Source organism: Crocuta crocuta, unplaced genomic scaffold (genome assembly GCF_008692635.1).
Source record: "Crocuta crocuta isolate KB4526 unplaced genomic scaffold, BGI_CrCroc_1.0 scaffold30, whole genome shotgun sequence".
Classification (NCBI taxonomy): Eukaryota; Metazoa; Chordata; class Mammalia; order Carnivora; family Hyaenidae; genus Crocuta; species Crocuta crocuta.
In genome coordinates, this window is record NW_027528345.1 from 1,642,164 (window position 1) to 1,661,660 (window position 19,497).

General features: G+C 40.4%; 1 protein-coding gene across 1 annotated transcript in view; it reads right to left on the bottom strand.

Moving 5' to 3' along the window:
• SLC2A13 (solute carrier family 2 member 13) overlaps positions 1-19,185 on the bottom strand; it is a 362,746-nt gene extending 343,561 nt beyond the window's left edge. Inside the window, exons 1-2 of the mRNA XM_077753652.1 lie at positions 19,165-19,185; positions 18,355-18,763 (exon numbers count right to left, since the gene is read on the bottom strand). Coding sequence (XP_077609778.1) covers positions 18,355-18,763; positions 19,165-19,185 — 430 coding nt within the window. The remainder of the gene's footprint in view (positions 1-18,354; positions 18,764-19,164) is intronic.
• Positions 19,186-19,497: the final 312 nt, after the last annotated feature.

The window sequence follows — 19,497 nt, forward strand, 5'->3', positions numbered from 1 at the left end:
TGGTATAACATTTCTTTTCGGACACAAAAGGGGTATATATGGTTAAAGATAATAAGTCCCAAAGTACAAAACACACATACAAACCTGCTTTGTAGGACTTTAAATATCAAAGCTGAAAAAGACAGCATTTAAACACTGCCTTTCCTAGACCATTTTATTTTAAAACTGTTATCTTTCTGACCTCAACATCACACAATAAGAGGAATCATATAGATTAGAAGAAATTGCACCTGACCAGCATTCCACTGCTGGGGGAGAAAAATCAGATTCTTCAGAATACTGTTAAGAACCCAACAAGCAACGATGGCTGCCTTTTAAGGGAAGTCTTACCTAAACAGCTGTCACAGCCCCAGCAGTTCAAGACGGGTGGGATTTAGGGGGTGTTAATTCATCTGGAGAAGAGATACGGGCCTATGTCTTGAAGTAGTGTAGACTATACTATACTGAAGAAATCCAGACAATGTTTTGACTCACACTTGAAGATTGAGAAACATAAACCTTTTCTATGAAAAGATAAAACGCCAGAGCGTGTTGAGGGTTGGGAAGGTAGATAAAGATGAGAGGATGAGGAGAGAGGTGGGAACCTCCAGGAAAGGCAGGTGACAAAACTGGCTTTTTTAACAAGAATTCCTTTGGTAAAATATTTCTTAACCACAGCAAAAGTGAAGATGCATGTTTATCCTAGCATCTTCATAAAATGTGTAGTATGGTGCCGGCACCTACTGGTTTTGAGGGTCTAATTAATCTCTGAATATCCAATCTAAGTAACTCAATTACAACTAGAGTAAGTGTGAAATAATTTCTAGTTCCCAGAAACTGGTATATTTGCCAAAAAAAGTGCTTAGGAGCACAAGATTATTTGCAAGTCAATCACCTCAAGAATACTACATAACTGGTTTTCTTGAAAGGATTCAGGCAAGTGGCAGAATGAATCACTTCAAGAGAAGTAAGGCACTCCAGAGAGGGTGCCAGAGACATGTGGCTTCCAGAACTGCCGTGTTCATGTTTTTACAAATTATAAGAACATAAAAAAATGTCCTGATTTCATAAAGAGAGACTCAAACTATATTTGAGCAAAGTAAATTTAGTAATTTAAAAGGAGCCAAAGGTAATAAAATGACTCGGGCACTGTCAGTGAATCAAACCAACACTTGCTCGACACTAGTAAGAAGTTATGAAGGACACTGCCCCCTCCTTAGGTAGTTTGCAATGTTGAGTATCTCAGCTGACTGATTCCATTTCAGAGGACAAGTTCCCCTGTGGCTTTGATAAAACCATTCCTCCACTGTAATCACTGAAGAAGCCCTTCACAGTCTGGACTTCTTCACTCCTGGACAGGTGTGTGCCATACATAGACTGCCCACTTATAAAACCTGGACATTCACTGGAGGGGTCTGTGCCAGTGCTGCCTAGCTCTAAGTGTGGGTTAAAAGAAATAATGCAAACGTACATAAAACATAAAAGATAAATATCACACACATATTACTGGTTACTTTTTTCTTGATTTTCAAGAACATTCTTGTATCTTGAAAATATCTTGAATATTATCTCTGCTATCAAGTATAACAGCCACTTAGCTTGCTCTGGGCTCCCCAGATTTGGTAAATACGGGGCACTGAGGACTGAGCTCTGGGTTGCACCTGACTAGAGACCTCATGCTGGGCCTACGCTTCAACCTCGACAGAGCCTCTAACCAAGTCACATCTTTTCTCTGCCAGATTTCAGAGATTACTTTTGTCATTACCGACCATGGAATTAAATGTTTGTTTGTTTACTACCTAGTATGAAGTAAATATTCTATTAAGTACGTGAAATGAGAAGTATCTGGGTGGCTCAGTCGATTAAGCATCCGACATCAGCTCAGACCATGATCTCATGGTTCACAGGTTCGAGCCCCACCTCGGGCTCTGTGCTGACAGCTCAGAGCTTGGAGTCTGCTTCAGATTACGCATCTCCTTCTTTTTGCTCCTCCTCCACTCACACTCTCTCTCTCTCTCTCTCTCTCTCAAAAATGAACAGAAAAAATTTTAATATGTTAAATGAAAGAAGAAGGGTGTGTCAAATTCCTTACCTGAAGAATTTCCCTAATCTACCAATCCAAGAATGCTTTCAAAGACAAAAAATGAGGTTAGTTTTTTTTTTTTTTAAAGAAATTTTTAAGGTTTTTTTTTTATTTATTTCTAGGAGAGAGAGAGAGCGTGAGCAGGGGAGGGTCAGAGAGAGGGAGACACAGACTCTGAAATAGGCTCCAGGCTCTGAGGTGGCAGTCAGCACAGAGCCCGACACGGGGCTCGAACCCACGAACTGCGAGATCATGACCTAAGCGAAAGTCAGACGCTTAACTGACTAAGCCACCCAGGCGCCCCGAGGTTAGTTTCTTAAGACCTATTCCTAGTGAACCCCAGAAAGCTCTTAGTAAACATCAGACTATTTTCTAAATGTTTCCAAATCTTCACTGTAATAATATTTTATAATTTTGCTAGCAATGATAATGTTAATCTCTAATTCTAGAATTCATTCCCTTTTGAACAATTAAGGCACCATTTGCCCATTTGTCTTATCTCTGGATACCTCATCTTCATGCCAACTCAGTAATAAAAAGAAAATTATGACAGTGGCTTTGCATTCACACCTCCAAATTCCTTTAATCCAAGTTGGATTAAGTCTGCTAGTGATTCACTTAAAGCAAGTAAATTTAACTTTTAACCACAGCAGCAGCTATCTATATGCAAAGCTTTAACGCTTATTAATAAATATTACTCTGAATGCTTAATACATATAAATGCATATTTGAAATCAGGTGTTATATTTAGAAAAATATTATTTTGAAAATGCTGCAGAACATAATGATCCTTATACAGATTAAGATTAATAAATGACTGTGTAATTAGTGAGTATCACAAAATTATGTGTTTCTTTTCCAACATTCATGTTTTTCTCAATCAGGTTAAAAAACTTATCTTTAGGGGCACCTGGGTGGCTCAGTCGGTTAAGCGTCCGACTTAGGCTCAGGTCACGATCTCACAATCTGTGGGTTTGAGCCCCACATCAGGCTCTGCGCTGACAGCTCAGAGCCTGGAGCCTGCTTCGGATTCTGTGTCTCCCTCTCTCTTCGCCTCTCCCCATCTCATGCTCTGTCTCTCTCCATCTCTCAAAAATAAATGTTAAAAAAAATTCTTTTTAAAAATTGAGTTCTTCCCCGATTCTCAACATCTGTTTTTTCACAATAAACAACCACCTTTATATCTGCAGCTATTTTATGTTACTTTATGAAAATGCAAACCAAGTTACTGCCACCACAGTCTTTACAAAGACATTCTTGGTAATGATGTATACATGCAGAAACTTTGTATTCTATAAAATAAGATCTCTGGGGCCCCTGGGTGGCTCCGTTGGTTAAGTTTCTGACTTCTGCTCCAGTCATGATCTCCCAATTTGTGAGTTTGAGCCCTCCATCAGACTCTCTGCTGTCAGCACAGAGTGCTTCAGATCCTCCATCCCCTCTCTCTTTCTGTGCCTCTCTCTCTCTCTCCCAAAATAAACAAGCTTTAAAAAAATTAAAGATCCCTTAATTTCACTTTATGTACCATACTTTGTGCAGTAAATATTGACAAGATCTATTCATTCACATGAGTATCATTAGATTCTTTGAGGTTTACTTATGCCGACATTATTAAAGTATCACGTATTTAATCCTATTTATTTCACAGGAGGAGGTGGAAATAGCATCTAAAAATAACAGCATATTATTAGGATCTTGTGTTGGGTTTTGTATACCAGAACAGAAGCCTAAACTTCCACCAAAGCTTAAACTGGCCAACTACTGACAACAAAGAAAAATGGCACATCATACATCGGATGGAGTAAATTCCATTTCTTTGTCTAGTCCTATATTTGAAGGTTCAAATCACGTAGGAAAGTTTCATAATTTCTCTCTCCACTTAACCAGGAACTACGGATGTGAAACTAGGTAACGCATTCATTTGTACTCATGATACCATACAAACAATGGCTCTACAGAGATTTTCCTTATTAATGTGCCAGGAAAACTTATTCAGTATAGTATGGCTTTGCTCACCAATTCAAGATGTTGATGTCAGTCTACAAGAGAGATAAAATGGGAGGAAAAATTCAGATCAGGTAATCAAACGCAGGTACCAGCAGCCTATCAGGCACTGGGCTAAACCATAGGGATTTTTTTTTTTAAGGTGGGCAAAAGATATGGCTTCTGCACCTTGAAAACTTACAGTGTGGTAGAAAACACGGCTATATGAAAACACGATTACAACAATAAGTTGATACTTATTGAGCATTTTTTTTTTAATTTTTACTTATTTTTGAGAGAGACATAGAAACAGTGTGAGTAAGGAGAGTCAGAAAGAGAGGGAGATACAGAATCCAAAGACAGGCTCCAGGCTCTTAGCTGTCAGCACAGAGCCCAATGCAGAGCTAGAACCCACCAACTGCGAAATCATGACCTGAGCCAAAGTCAGACACTTCACCGACTGAGCCACCCAGGCGCCTCCTTACTGAGCATATTTAAGTACCAGGAACTATATGAAGCTTTTAACACAAAGTACTTACCAAGTGACCCACAGGAGAACCCTATGAAGTTCTAGGTGAGGCCTGACTTGCTAGCTCCAGGTAGACTTTATCTGTAGGACTGTGCCTTGCATATTTTTCTATAGAAAAATACCTAACTCAATGATAGATAAATACTATACATGTTAATAAGTGGTATCGAGAAAGGCATAAGAAAGCATGTCTGGGATAACAAGGATGGTTTCACGGGTATTAAGAGTTCAGGGCGGAAGGGGCGCCTGGGTGGCTCAGTTGGTTAAGCGTCCGACTTCAGCTCAGGTCATGATCTCACGGTTCATGAGCTCAAGCCCCGCATCAGGCTCTGTGCTAACAGCTCAGAGCCTGGAGCCTGCTTTGGATTCTTTGTCTCCCCTTCTCTCTACCCCTCCCATGTGCTCTCTCTCTTTCTCTGTCTCTCTCCAAAATAAACAAACATTAAAAAATAAAATTAAAAAAAGAGTTCAAGGGGTTTACAAAATTAGAAGTCTCACAGAATGGTAAACTGGGAAATCCGGCTTAAGCCAGGTGTTCATAACATAAATTATTTTGTTACCATAATTTGGACTGGTGATGGTGCTATTTCATTGCTATGAAGAATTATAGGCTGACTTTGCTTGAAACCTTACTTTTCATATCCAGAATTAAATCTAAATAATTTAAGGATCAGAGCAAACTCAAGATCGTGATACTTACTTTTAAAATTCCATTCATTTAACACCATCTCTTTAAAACTTATCACAAAATACATTTACATATGTTTTGTCCTTTAAATTTAGGACCAGATCCATAATGGAAAATAGAGTGGCTTTTATTTTTTTTTAATCTTTAACTACTTAATGAAATCTCTTATAGAATATGCAACGTGGATTGAGTATGAAAACGGGATGAGATTCCATGTTCCATATATAGCATGTTCCAGGACAAAGATTCACTGAATTTTGAAAACTGAAATCAGAGATGACTTGAAGTTCAGAAAACACGGATCAGGCTTCTTTCTAGTCGGGATGAGACAGGACTCTCCAAGCCTCTCCCATCCTGCTTTAATTCCAAGTTCAAAAACAAAGATGCAACTACTGAACAGAATAGTTCCCTCTTCCCACAAACCTCCCTGCCCGGAGAGAACAGACATTAGAGCACCAGGAGCACTAGAGAAGGACATGGGCCACATAGTAAGTTTGCATGCCAGGTGCTTCCGCCACCGTGTGTCAATGTAGTCACCTCTAAGTGCATCCATGAGAATCTCTGGTGGTTTTTCAAACATAAATCAACTTCCATTTTTTTTTTAGACCTGCAAGACTGAGAAAGAGACTTGCTTCTATCTCAGGTGCTGAGAACAAGGTGAGACTTAAATGTCTTAACTCAACTTAAAATATCTATTTTTTCCCAACTATTTTAAAAAGTTTGAAACCACAAACATGAATCAGAAGTAACCCTAGAGAACATTTACTAAACCCCATCCAAGGCACAAATTTCCTACATTTCTGATGCATACATAATCCAATCTCAGCTCAAAATTTACTCACCAAAGTTATACTGTTTTTGTTTTTATCTATACAGAAAACATTTATCGAATGACTGCTGTCTGCTAGGCACTATACTATGCGCGGTGGAATGGGGTAAACAAATCCTGCTTTCATGGAGATTACAGTCCAGTGGAGAGAAACAAGAAACAAGTTAGTGAGAAGAACAGAGAAGAAGAAGAGAAAAAGAGAGAGTAACAAGTAATAAAAAGTGAAAATAAAAATAGACTGGAAAGTACCAGCGGTGGGAGGCTGCAACTTTAAGAACCATGGAAACGCAACGATGAGGGAACCATGTGGATATCGGGGGAAACTTTCCCAGCAGAGGAATGAGACTGTGCAAAGGGCTAGAAGGATAAGTGGTGTGTTCCTTGGAGCAGGAACGAAGGAAGGTAGGAGAGAGTAAGGTCAAAGGAGGAGGAGGGAGAGGCAAGAATAATGCAGCATTTCAGGCCCCTGGCTTTTCCCGAGCAGGCTGGGGAGCTACGGAGAGTAGCACTGTGAGCAGCACTGAGGTGGCATGATCTCGTTTATATTTTACAAGAATCACTCTGGCTGTCGAGTGCAGAAAAGAAGGCAGAGGTGTCAGCGAACAAGCAAGGTGAACAGTTAGGAGACTTGCAATGCTCCAAGTGAGAGATGTCATGTTAGATTTAGCAGTGGAAGTGAGGAAAAATAGATCCTACATGTTAATTAGAAGCTAAATTCAAAGATTTTCAGGCAGATTTGATGTGAGAAATGGGAGACAGTCAAGGAGGATTCCAAGGCTTTGGACTCAAACACCAAGGATGTCCTCACCTGGTACATGGAAGATGGGAGGCAAAGCAGGAAGCTCGGTGGGCAGCTGAGCTCAGGAGTCTAGAGATCAAGAAAGTGATCTGGGCCGAGACTCTAGACAGCTGTCAGCAAACACAAGGCGCTCTAAGACATGAGCCAGGTTAAGAGCACCAAAGGAATAAATGTTAACAGAGAACAGGAGAGCTCCAAGGAGGAGCGTGCCGAAGGAAAGAGTTCCGGAAGATGAAGGAGAATCTCCAAAGGAGACTGAGAAGGAACAGCCTAAGGAAAAAGAGGGAGAGGGTAGCGTCCTTGAAACCAAAGAACGTGCCTCAGGAAGGCCTGATGTACTGTGTCCAAAGCCTATGGCGGGTGAAGTAGGATTGGGGATGAGCAACGCAGGGCACGGTCATCTTCACAAGAGCAACACTGGTCAGCTGGTAAGGGCAAAACGTGTCTGGAAAGGGGTCACAAAAGAATGAGAAGAGAGGAACCGAAGAGGAGGAATGTATGCAACTGTGTTATGTAAAGAAAAGGAGATAAACAAGACAGTAACCGCAAGGTGAAGTGAGGTAGAAAGGATTTTTTTAAAGATGACAAAACAGCAATCTGTGCCCACGTGGGGAATGATCCAGCAGAAGGGGAAACTTTACGCAGTAAGAGAGAAAAACAGCTGGAATAACAGCTTTGAAGGGGAGAGAGAGGAGCTCTCAAACACAAGTGCAAGGCCGCGCTCAGCAGGAGCACAGACAGCGCGTCGGCAGGTCCGGGAGAAGGGGAGCGTGTCCGGCAGGTGCAGGCGGGACACCCGAGGGTGCAGGGTGACGGAGTCTGCCTGTGTTCTCATTCCGACTGGTTCTATTCTTCCCTGCGATAAAGTAAGCACCATACCTTCCTGGGATATAGAAGATAATAAGATCCAAGAAATGTACATCATACACCATGGGGTCTTGTTAATTCATTCAAGGAGTTAAAAGTTAGGGAAAAAGACTTTTAAGTAATTCTCATGTGATGTTTATTTATAGCATCTTTGTCATTTCTTAAAAACTTCATTCCAGAGAATAAGAGCTAAAATCTCATTTGGAAAAGGAGAGAGAGAGGGAGAGGGAGAGGGAGAGAGAGAGAGGGAGAGAGGGAGAGAGGGAGAGAGGGGGAGGGAGAGAGAGAGAGAGAGAGAGAGAGAGAGAGAGAGAGAGAGAGACTCTGTTGCCAAAGTCTTGTTATAAACGTGTCTGTGTATCTTAAAACAGAAATCTGAATTCCAGGTAAAGTTTTAATATAAAAGGAACAGTATCAAAATAAAATTTAAAAAACCATTTTGCCATGTTAGCTATACATACAATGCTATGTCTTCTTTTAAATTCTACCACCAGCCACAATTTTTTATGTATCTCAGGTGCACACATCTTCTAATGGCACGTAATGTTCTACCACATTACATAATCACTTCCCAGTCACTAGGCATTTGGAGGGTTTCCCCTACGTTTTTCTTTCACATTATATATTGTATATCTATAAATATCTTCATGCAAAATCAGTTTGTTTTATTTCTTTATACTATAATCCAAATGAAATTCACAAATCAAAAAATATTACCAGTTTACAATTGAACTCCAAAAGCACAGACCTCACCATATTATGAACTTCTGCATTGCAGTGTTTAATTTGGTACTAACATAGACAAGTTATTCAAAATAGGTTTGATGAAATAAACACAAGAATGAAAAGTATTAAATATGCCAGGATATTACCTAGAATATCTACAGAAAATTATTTCAATTTATTTTACAACCAGAAAGGCTCTTCCCAGGGTACAACTAGCCCTGAGTTGCTTCTAACTTGCAAGTATAATGTTACCTTAATTTTCATTTCTAATTATTAACAAGGTTTAACACTTTTTCAAGAGTGTATTTTCTAATTGTATTTATCTCGCTACAAAAAGTCTACTTAGTATGCCATGAGCCTATTTTTTCTTTTAGTTAAATAAATGTACCACAATATTTTTCCAACCTGTCATCTTGCTTTTAAAATCTCTAGAGGATTGAGAAATTATAATATAATGAACCAAGTCACTGATAAAGAATAAAAGAAAATCACTCCATTCCTAGTTTCTTTAAATTTTAGAGATTATTAAATCAATAGGATATTAATGAGAATATAAGATCTAAATTTCATTTACATTGTTTTTATTCATATTATTTCCTTTTCTCAATTATTTAATAATTCTTTTACCTACTGACTTCTCTGATTTGTTGAATACTAAACCCTTACAAGTACCTAGATCTATTGCTCAAATTATTATTCTGTTCCACTCATCCCTTTTCTGATTTTCACATTATGTCATATAACAACATATTACACATCTGAAGTAATTTCTATCTAGTCTTTCATTACTGTTCGCCCAACCTCATCACTATTACCTTCCACAATCATTTTTAAAATTCTACAAGGTATCTTACAAGGATTTAAATTAGATACATGTAATTAAGTTACATTAAGTATATTAAACCCATCTACCAATCTAGGAAATATCATTGTGACTATTTTAGCTTTCACAATCAAGAACTGACTTTATCATATAATGGGAGGTAGAGCACGCACAGATCCTTGATCAGAAACTTGGATTTGAATTTCAGCACTAACAAGGCTAAGTTAGTTACCTAACCCCTCTGCACTTCCATTAATTCATCTTTGGTTAATGAGTGAATACACATTAAAACATATACATACATAGGCATAAAGGATGGGCTTTGTTTCAGGGTCTACCATATTTTGACTTTTTACTATACTTCTAATAAGCTGCCTTTCAGTGCACATTACACCCCAGGAGATGAAGATTAGAGATTTTCGCACAGTGTATTCAAGGAAAAATGACAAACTGTTAGAACTGTAGGTTCTCTGGGGTGCCTCGGTGGCTCAGTCAGTTAAGCATCAACTCTTGATCTCGGCTCAGGTCATATTTGAGAGCTCAAGCCCCGCGTTGGGCTCCGCGCTGACAGTACAGAGCCTGCTTGGGATTTTCTCTCTGCTCCTCCTCTGCTCATGCTCTCCCTCCCTGTCTCTCAAAATAAAAATCATTTTTAAAAGAGCTCTAGGTTTTTTGGATGAATTTTAACATCAGAAATCACTTGAGAGACAAGTATGAGCAAGAACAGTAAACTAAAAATTCTATTTATCTAACATAGAAGTGATTAAAATGAAAGATTTCAGAAGGATTCCCAACAAGCTTGCTTTCAACAGTCATGACAAAGGGTTTTGTGTTTTCTGCATGTTTTCCAGCCTCCCCAACTTCACTGCAGGGGGAGGCCTGTGGGCCCTGCATGACCTCTGAGATATATGTGCTATGTCACCTACAAAATCACCAACAGCCATGTTACACTGACTTTGCTTATCCAAAATGGTGGGAGGAGGAGTATCAGAAGCCATCTTCTTTGTGAATGTATAGTAAAATATTAGAACTAGGTAGACTTGGCAGCAACTGCTTCAGGTTTCACCCTAATTTTAATTTATAATGATGCCTGCATTCCAAGAATCTTTGAAGTCCACCATTAGATGTGTCTGCAACTCATTTTCAGTCATTATAGTTTACTTTTCAAAACGACAGGCAATGGCTAACGAAACATTAAATGGTCAATGTTTAGTCCTTGAATATGATGCTCACAATTTTTGTTTCCAATTTCCTCTCTATATTGTAGGGAATGAGTTCCTGACATAAACTAAGCCCAAACATATGATAAGGGAGTTGTATATGAAAGCTTCCGTTACTGAAATTGTTTTTATTCCAAAGCTATTACTTTCAAGTTGTTATTAAAACTATTATTTGCCTCTTGAAAGGCGGAGACATCTTTTCCACTGGGAACTGAACTATTTTTTCTATAAACAGGCATATAAAATACTGTATCATAAGACAGATCTAATATCACAGCTCCAGATAGCCCCTTACCACTAGCCAAGATTATAGTCTAACAAACAGGTCACATTTTTACCACTTTTTTACTCAACCCCTACACCTAGCCTAGCCAAGAAAAACTGCTACACTCCTCAATGCTTTACATTTATCACTCTCCCTTTCCCCCAGCAGAAAAGTATCCTTCTCTCAGACGACCTATGTTTATACACTTCTTCAAGACCCAGTTCAAGTTTCATCTGTCTTGCTAGAAGTAAATCTTATATAATGTGAACTGAACACTTGAGAGACAGTAACTTTCAAATTACTCATTCTGTTTTTCAAATTTATTCAATTTATATTATGGAATTTTTACTCATCTGTTATCAGCTATGATCAATATTAAAATCTAGTTATATAATTTTATTTCCCTTGCTTATAAAATGTTAGTAAGATGATGATGGAAATGGCTATACTTGGTAACAAGAGCTACCATTTATTGAAAGGCAGGTACCTGTGCATGCATGAGCTCATTAACTTTCTACAACAACCCTATTTTCTAAGTGCTATCATAACACTCATTTCAGAGACGCAAAATCTGAGGTGCGTGGTGGAAATCTGCCAGCGGTTACACCATGTATGTGTGAATGTTTAACAATGAGGCTTTACTTTGCCAGGCACTGTGAAAGCAACTTACAAGATAAACTCATTCAATCCTCATAACCACCCTAGAAAGCAAGTATTGTCCCCATTCTTCAGATGAGGACATTGAAGTACAAGACCTGACACTATCACCCAGGTAGTAAGTGGCCAGCCAGGGTGTGAGCCCAGGCAGTGTGGACCAGAGGCCTCAAGCTTCACCATGTTTCTCCACTTTCTGAATCAACAGTGCAGCAATTGAGTACATACCTGAGGTTTCTAAGTGTTCAACTATAGCAACGTCCTGTTGAGTATTACATTTATGCATTCTTTAGTTTTACAGATTTGGCCTATATGTATTCTTTACCTACATTCTTGAGTATACAGATTTAAGGGCTTCATATTTTAAAAATATGGTACTAACTGCAGTGAGAGAACATGAATGCTATTAACACTTTATTAGGTAACACAATGAGTTTCTGGTCTACCAGCAGAGAAGAGTCCTGGCCAAAAAGACATATTACAAGGAATAATGCAGTTAAATGCCATGAACCTGGCTCAGAGAAAGTGTTACCGTTTTTGCAGAGGCCAACTAAGAAAGCTTTTACGATCAAGCTGGATCTGGAAGAACGAGTAAACATCCTACAGATACTTTTATTATAGAATTAACAACACATTACTGTGTTCTCGTGTTTGTCTTTCCCCACCAGACTTAGGTCTTTTAAGAACAGGGACTATTTTTATCTTAGTCTCTCTAGCACTCAAGAAAGTCATCACTCAGAAAATGGCTCTGGGATGAGCAGTAGAGAGAATGTTATGGAAAAGTCCATCCCTAAAAGAGATCAGAAGCTTAAAGGGAATAGCAGAAAAGGCATTTTTAAAATTCTAGTTACCATACCACAGGCAGTTACTATGCTGTTCAATTCCCAGGGCCCAGTTTTCACTGTATTTCATATGAATGCAGCCCCTCGAACGGGAATATGGAGCCACTGGAGCTGTATGACTCAACAGCCCTGACTACAGGCATGGCCGTCCAAAAGCCCTCAGCAAGAGCAAGAAATATCCTACCCAACTTGGTTTTTCTCATTGACACTCCTTGATGTGCCATGGCTGTCCTCTGGAAGAACTCATTCTGAAAGTTTCTATTTTAAAAAGTAACATCCACATAATATCATGGAAAATAATTATGCCAGTTTCAGAGAGAAGTGGCAACAGAGAAGTTGAGCATGGACACACTCCAAAGTCAGACTTCCTGGGAGCTAACTCAGGTTCCATCATCCAGGAGCTTTGTGACCATGGGAAAATGCCTTCATCTCTTTTGCCTAAACATCTTCGTCTTAAAAAGAAAAAAAATATTATCCCACTAGACTATTAGGAAGATTATGTGAATACATGCTATGCAAAATGAAGACAGCCTGGCAGGGAGTAAGCGCTGGACAAGTGCGAGAGGCAGTTTCCAGGGCCGTGGCAGCGAAGGCGATGGCCAATTCACGTTCTGCCATGAAGAGTGACCGCGGAGCACCCCCCCCACCCCACCCCCAGTGCAGGGCAGGGAGACGATGAAATCGGAGACGGAAGGATGCTGGTCACCCACTGGTGACCCCATGACACTGCCGTCATGCTGTGAAGCAAAATTCCTGCCACGTAGCTTCCGACACACACTCCAGACCACACCATTCCCCACAGTGGTGCTCATATTTAATAAAAGGCTTAAGTATACAGCATGCAGCACTCCCAACTCAAGTTTAGAAGGATCTGTAAAACTTGGCTAGCAGGGAGGTCACGTTTAAATGTGGAAAACATGTTTTGGGGTTTCTGGGAAGGGTAGATTTTCCTCCTGACAAAGTTTTCTCCACAGAAGGGTTGCTGCTATTTACTGTGAAGGTCAAAAGAAAGTCAGAAATGAAAAGAGTTGTAGACAGGAAGGATCGCATAAAGGAACCAAGTTTTGATCAGAAAAAGAAAGAATGATAGTCTCCTGGGCTTTTCAGTAAGAAGGCAAAGACTGCTTGCTATCTGAGATCTACCAGCAGGTTCTAGATCATTAGATGTGTGAAAGCCAAAGACACCAGCGTGAAGTCCATCAACAAACTGTGCTCTGGCTTTGAGCTTAAAATATAGAAAGAAATGAGGATGAAAAAGAATGTTTTATACTGAAGTCACATGAACAACTCCTAGAACTCATGTGAACAGATTTCTTGTCATCTTACTGTCACTCACTCAAGGAAGGTGTGGCTGCAACACTATTAGGCCAACATAATTAGGTTATAATCCTCACTGTAACTCTGCAATGTCAATGCCACCAGAGAGAAAGGAGGAGGGGGCGGAGGTTCAAATACACAATGTGTGTGAAACAAGGAAACAGAGGAAGTGAAGCAAAGTTTTACTTTACATGTCAGTGTCAGCTGGTAGAAAGCATAAATCCAACAAAGAAATCCTGCTTTAAAAGATGAAACTGAAAGAAAAGGCAACTGGGCTGGGGGCGGGGGAGGGGGGGAGGNAAAAAGCAAAAATAAAATTACATCAGCTGGTATTTTAAAATTCTGGTTGATTCTGACTAACCTTGCTTACCTTACAGGAAATTCTTTACTGACATTAATCTCCATACTGAATGAGGTTTTGATCAAATAAGATTTTACATTTGCTTTGTGTCAAAGAATAAGAATTCAGAGTGCTATTTGGGGGGAAAAAGTTACATTTTTAAAAATATTACTCAACAGGTTAGAAGAGACGGGTTACAAGCTGCAGCCACAAACTGTGTTCCAGCAGAGGGAGTGGTAAGGCAGCGCCGACCAGGAGAAGCTGATACAGATCTAAGACTAATTCAATAAACCCAGTGCTATATAAATTACTACGTCACTTCCCAGGAAAGGTTTTGAATATTGATGAATATCTGAATTTAGACACTTCTTGGTACTTCCTACACAGACACTAAATCACTGCTTATAATGAGCAGTAGAGTAAATGCCAACACCGTGGAGAAAGGGCTAAATTAGACAGTTGGGTCCCAGGACCCAACTCAAGACCAGAGCAAAACAAACCAAAGGAACCAAAGGAAACTGGTGAAAACAAAAACCTAAAATAAATAATGTCCTATTCAAACAGCACTCAGTAAGCTGATTTTGTTGTAACCTGTAAAGAAAACGGAATCCTTAAACTAAAGCAAACACTAAAGCTAGGTTTCTGATACTTCTGTCTTTTACCATATGACTCATTTTATACAGATTAACTACACTGTAATCTTTTTCAAAGGTTTCTGCTGAAGGATCCACAGACTCTTCCTATTCCCAATTCCTGGCCACTTGCTCTGCTTTACTCACCCTACAAGAATTATCTCCGCAAAGTTATTGCTAATACTACAAAATCCAAAGGGCCAAGAAGGTTTGGGGAAGAAAATAAGAGTTTAAAAGTGAAAGGGGGGGATGGGAAGACCAGATACAAAGGATGTTTAATCTGACCTTATCATTTCCAGCTAAAAACCTCCCATGACTGTCCCTGTCCAAATAAGCCCTAAGCAGCCCACCCTTTCCCCCAAAATATCATTCCAGTTTCACGAGCACCCCCATCACCACCTGTCACTCACTTTATACTTCCAATACTGCTTTGATTGTTCTATGCCTTTACATCTGCTGTTAATGTTACTTTAAATGCCCAGCAGAGTGATATAAACAGCAAAAGACTCTGAGTCTCTGTTTTTGTAATCTTAACTTTGTACCAGTGACCTTGTCATTTAACTGCTGTAACCTATTTCCACATCCCCCAAAAGGGGATCTGTTTCCCATCTATTTCAGAGTTAGAAGGATTAAATGAGATAGCATATGTAAAACAGGGTGCCTAACAGAAACTAAAGCACTAAATAAATATTAATTCCTTTCCCAGCTCCCTCTTCATCTGCTGAACTCCTACTTACCCTTCAAACCCAGTTTAAATGTGTTCTATTTACTTCTCTCCAAAAGAATCCATTGCCTAGTCCTCTGTGTTTCCCACTCTTAGAGAAACTACTGTTGTATTTTAATAATTTGTTGATGGTCTTTCTGTTCTATTAGAGAATGACACCTCCAGGATGAGATTTTTATTTAATTACTGCCTACTCCAAATCTGACAGAATCAATAATGCAGGTTAATCAGCATTTTGTGAATAAATAAATGATTCCATTAAGCTGTTAGAAACTAAAACCCTTAGATGGCCTTTTAAATATTTTGATAGTACACTTTTTTAAGAAAAATCCCATTTTAAAGTGGTACCCTAACAGAAATGGAACTTTTTTTTAATGTTTCTCCTCACTATTCAATCAACAAGTGCCTCCTATAGGCTGGGAATACAGCCATGAACAAAATGAACAAAAGCTCTGTCCCCATGGGCTTTGTATTTACGACAGGTAAATCTCTGAAAGAAATTATCACTGCAAACTTGTCTGAAAAGATATCAAAAGCCACATTTTGTTTTATTCATCATCTACCAAGAATCAAAAGGCCCAAAAGACAAAAATGGAAAAAAGAAACCTCTCACACATAAAAATTACTTAAAAAGGAATAGCATGAAATTAACCCAGATTTAGTGTACTAAACAAGCAAAACTGATTTAATGTCCCTTAAAAAGAAAAAAACAGTCACATTAGGGACCCATTTCCTTGCAGCTAAAAATAATTCTGTGGCTTCTCCTTTGGGAAATAGGTAATTTTCATGACTGTCAAGAATTTTACATGTACAACATTCTCTGCATAATCCTAATTCGAAATGTGGCCTGCTTCAAAGCCTTTTTGTGACCATAGCATCCCTCATTTTGTAAGTGAAGAAAGTCTGTATGATAGTCAGTAGCAGGGCTTCTCTTCTAAGTGTTTTTCAGAGGAGTGAGGTGGGTCACACCAGGACCAGCTCAGGACCATGTCTCAGCGGGGATGCACCGCCAGGCACGCAGTCCAGGTGCCACAGAAGGAGGCTGGGATACAGAGGAGTCTACGGTTCTTGCACGCCAATCCGTCCTCCTACTGAATCCTCTTTGTTGCATCCACCGTGGTCCCCAAGCCTGCCCTCTGCTCTCCTTTCTTCATTCATTCCCTGGCTGAGAAGGTCCTTCACACATCTCAGTTAAACACTACTTGGGCATCAATATTACAATTCCAGGAGGAAGAGCTTCCTTCCAGCTTCTGTTAGGGGAACTGTATACCCTTTTTGAACGCATCAGCCCTCTCTCCAGGGAGAGACTTTCTTATGGAGCCTAGCAAGTTCTACCTGGCTTTATTCCCACCCTACTACTCTTTACCACACAAAATCTGGAAGGGGGCCTTACACACAACAGGGGCTCAATTTTCCCAGCAGATAAAATACGCAATACTTGCCACAGCTGAACTCGAGGAAGCTTCATTCAAAGATCTCTGCAAAACATTATTCAGTTTCAGAATCAGAAGATTCAGTCTCACTGAACAAATCTTGTGACCTAAAATTATGTTACTAGATCAGAAGAAACAATAAACATGGCCCAGGTGTCCCAAGCAGAGAATGCTGAGAATACGGAGACAAGAATCCTGGTCACTTGACTTTAACCACAAGTTATTCATCGAAGGGTCCTGAAGGCACAAGTAGTTCCTCTACAGACAGGTTTCATTTCAGCTGTACTTTTTGGTCATCGTGGACCTTAATGTGCCAACTTAATATTTTACGGAGAGCCTTGCCCTGCTTCGCTAACAGCACAATAAACAAAAGGAAGGTCAGTAATGAGATAGTTTGGATATAAAGTGCACTGAGCTGGGGTTTAGGCTCATTGTTCCTAAAGGTGGAATTGTATAAATAGGACTCGCTTCCCCTTAGAGACTACGAGGAAGGGGGTGCAAAACAGAATATGTCAAACAAGTGGTGAACAGACAAATAGCTAGGAGTTCCAGGTTTCAAGAGCTTTCATCAAGTCCCAGCCTTAGGGAAGAAAAAAAAAATTTCAACAGCACCGTAAAGGAAGCAAACTGAAGTAGGAAATGAAACATTTATAAAGCATCAGCGGTGTGTCTTAGAAAAATTACTAGGGAGATTTATGTCTCAACCCCCTACTTTCCCTCAAAAGTGCTTTCTAATAATACCAAGCACTTTCCAAACACCTTCTGTCTGCCATGAACTTGCCAATGTTACCTCCCCTGTTCAGCAACCAAGGTGAAAAATCAATGCCAAGGGAAACTTAATCCTTTCATTTTTAAAGTAATTGCAAACATCTATCTTGCTGGGCATTTATCCACAGTGGGAGTGGCTCCTAAATGAATTTAATAAGTGAACATGACCTTTAATAGATAATTTGGTTCCCAACAGGAAAGCAAGAGAGGCAAAAGGAAAATGGGTGGATATGGATTTAAAGGAAAAAGTTAGAAAAACAGAGAAGGAATTCATTTGGGGAAAACACGAAAGCAAGAGGCAATACAACAGTAAAAGCAAAAAGAGAAAAGTAATACTCCATCTAAAGAGAAATAACTAGAAATCGAGAAATAACTAGAGTCCAGAATCCCTTAATTAACTTTAGAAATAATCTTACGAGGACTTTAAGACTGACAGGTTCAGAGTGTGGAATCCTATAAAAGGAAAGGGGCTAGGAGTAGAAAAATAAAGTGAGAGGCTACAGGAAACAGACCCTCCCCGCATAGCCCTAGAAGGGCATCAGGTAGGGGTGGATCAAGGTGATGACTGTGATTCCTAGGAGTGGCAGGATATGCAACAATCACACGGATTCACTTGTCCGTGAGTGACAGAAGATTCCACGTGGGCTCAGGGGAGCCCACAGCCAACACCATCCACCCCCTTCCCCACCTGGGCGGGAGCCCTAATTAGAGGCTAGAGTAACTGACAGAGGGGCTCTCAAGGAGCAAGAGAAGAGTATTCCCGGGTCCGGCAAGCCCCGACGGGGACCCCCGCGGAGGCAAAAGGAACGCAGCGGCCACGGCCAAGGGCGTCCTTCCAGGAGAGGGAACTCACCGATGCCGAGCCCCACGACCAGGCGGCCGGCGAGCAGCGTCTCCTTGTTGCCGGCCGCGGCCAGCACCGCGGATNACAGCGCGTCCAGGCTGAGCTGCCGCTTGAGCAGCAGCATGGCCCCCGACACCACGCCGGTGTCGTAGCCGAACAGGAAGCCGCCCAGCGCCGAGAAGACGGCCACCACGTACACGAAGGCGGGGGTCTCGTCCTGCTGGAACTGCCGCCGCGCCGCNACCCTCCTGGTGGAGGGCGACCTGTGACCAAGGCTCCTTAATTTATGGCACTGGCATCTGGTAGGCCAGGAACGCTGGCTTGGGGGCCGCAACTCGGAGCAGGCCAATGTGGGAATGCCAAATAATAGGCTTCCAGACGGCAGAAACGGCCTGCAGTGCTTACACAGTGTGGGAGGCTAGGGAGAGAACCCCTTAAAAAACCCTGAGAGGCCTTCTAACAACCTGGGGATGGCTAAAGCTGGGAAGGGTCTAGGAAAATATATCCTGGTGTGGCACATAGCAAGCCTTCTTTCTTTTATAATATTGTGGCCATAAATGCGTTTGTTCAGGAGCATTCAGGGCTGTATCTTCCCGTTTCTATAAGCAGTTTATTTTCATTGCCAGCCCCTCTTCAATTTATCCTTATTGTAAAGACACGGTTACCTTAATTATTTAAAGACAGACATAACGTATCTCCCCAGGTGAATCCCAAAATCCCTTCCATGAATCCCTGATGTGTAAAGGAAGATTTACATTTATACATTCTTGTATAACCAGGAAGTTCCCAGTGGTGGAAAGTAAACCCGTAAAATCCAACCTGTAATTTAATAGGCAACATCCACCACCCTCCCCCAACATGCTTACCACAAAAAAAAAAGGATGTGTCTTATTTGCTGGAGACAAAGCAAAGATGGCATTACTTGTGACCGATTATTTTTTACCTGTTGAATTCATTGCCAGTTGTTGAGTCCCCTCCTTCCACTTTGATTTAAACCATTTGTAAATCATTTTATACAGTTCCACTTCAAAAGAGAAAAAAAGATGACCTTGTCTCTCTAATTTGCTTTCATTCTTCAGGCTGAGGGCACGAGGTAAAGCAGGATAGGATTCTATTTCTCACAGTTCCAGATCTCTTTTATTTCCTTTATTT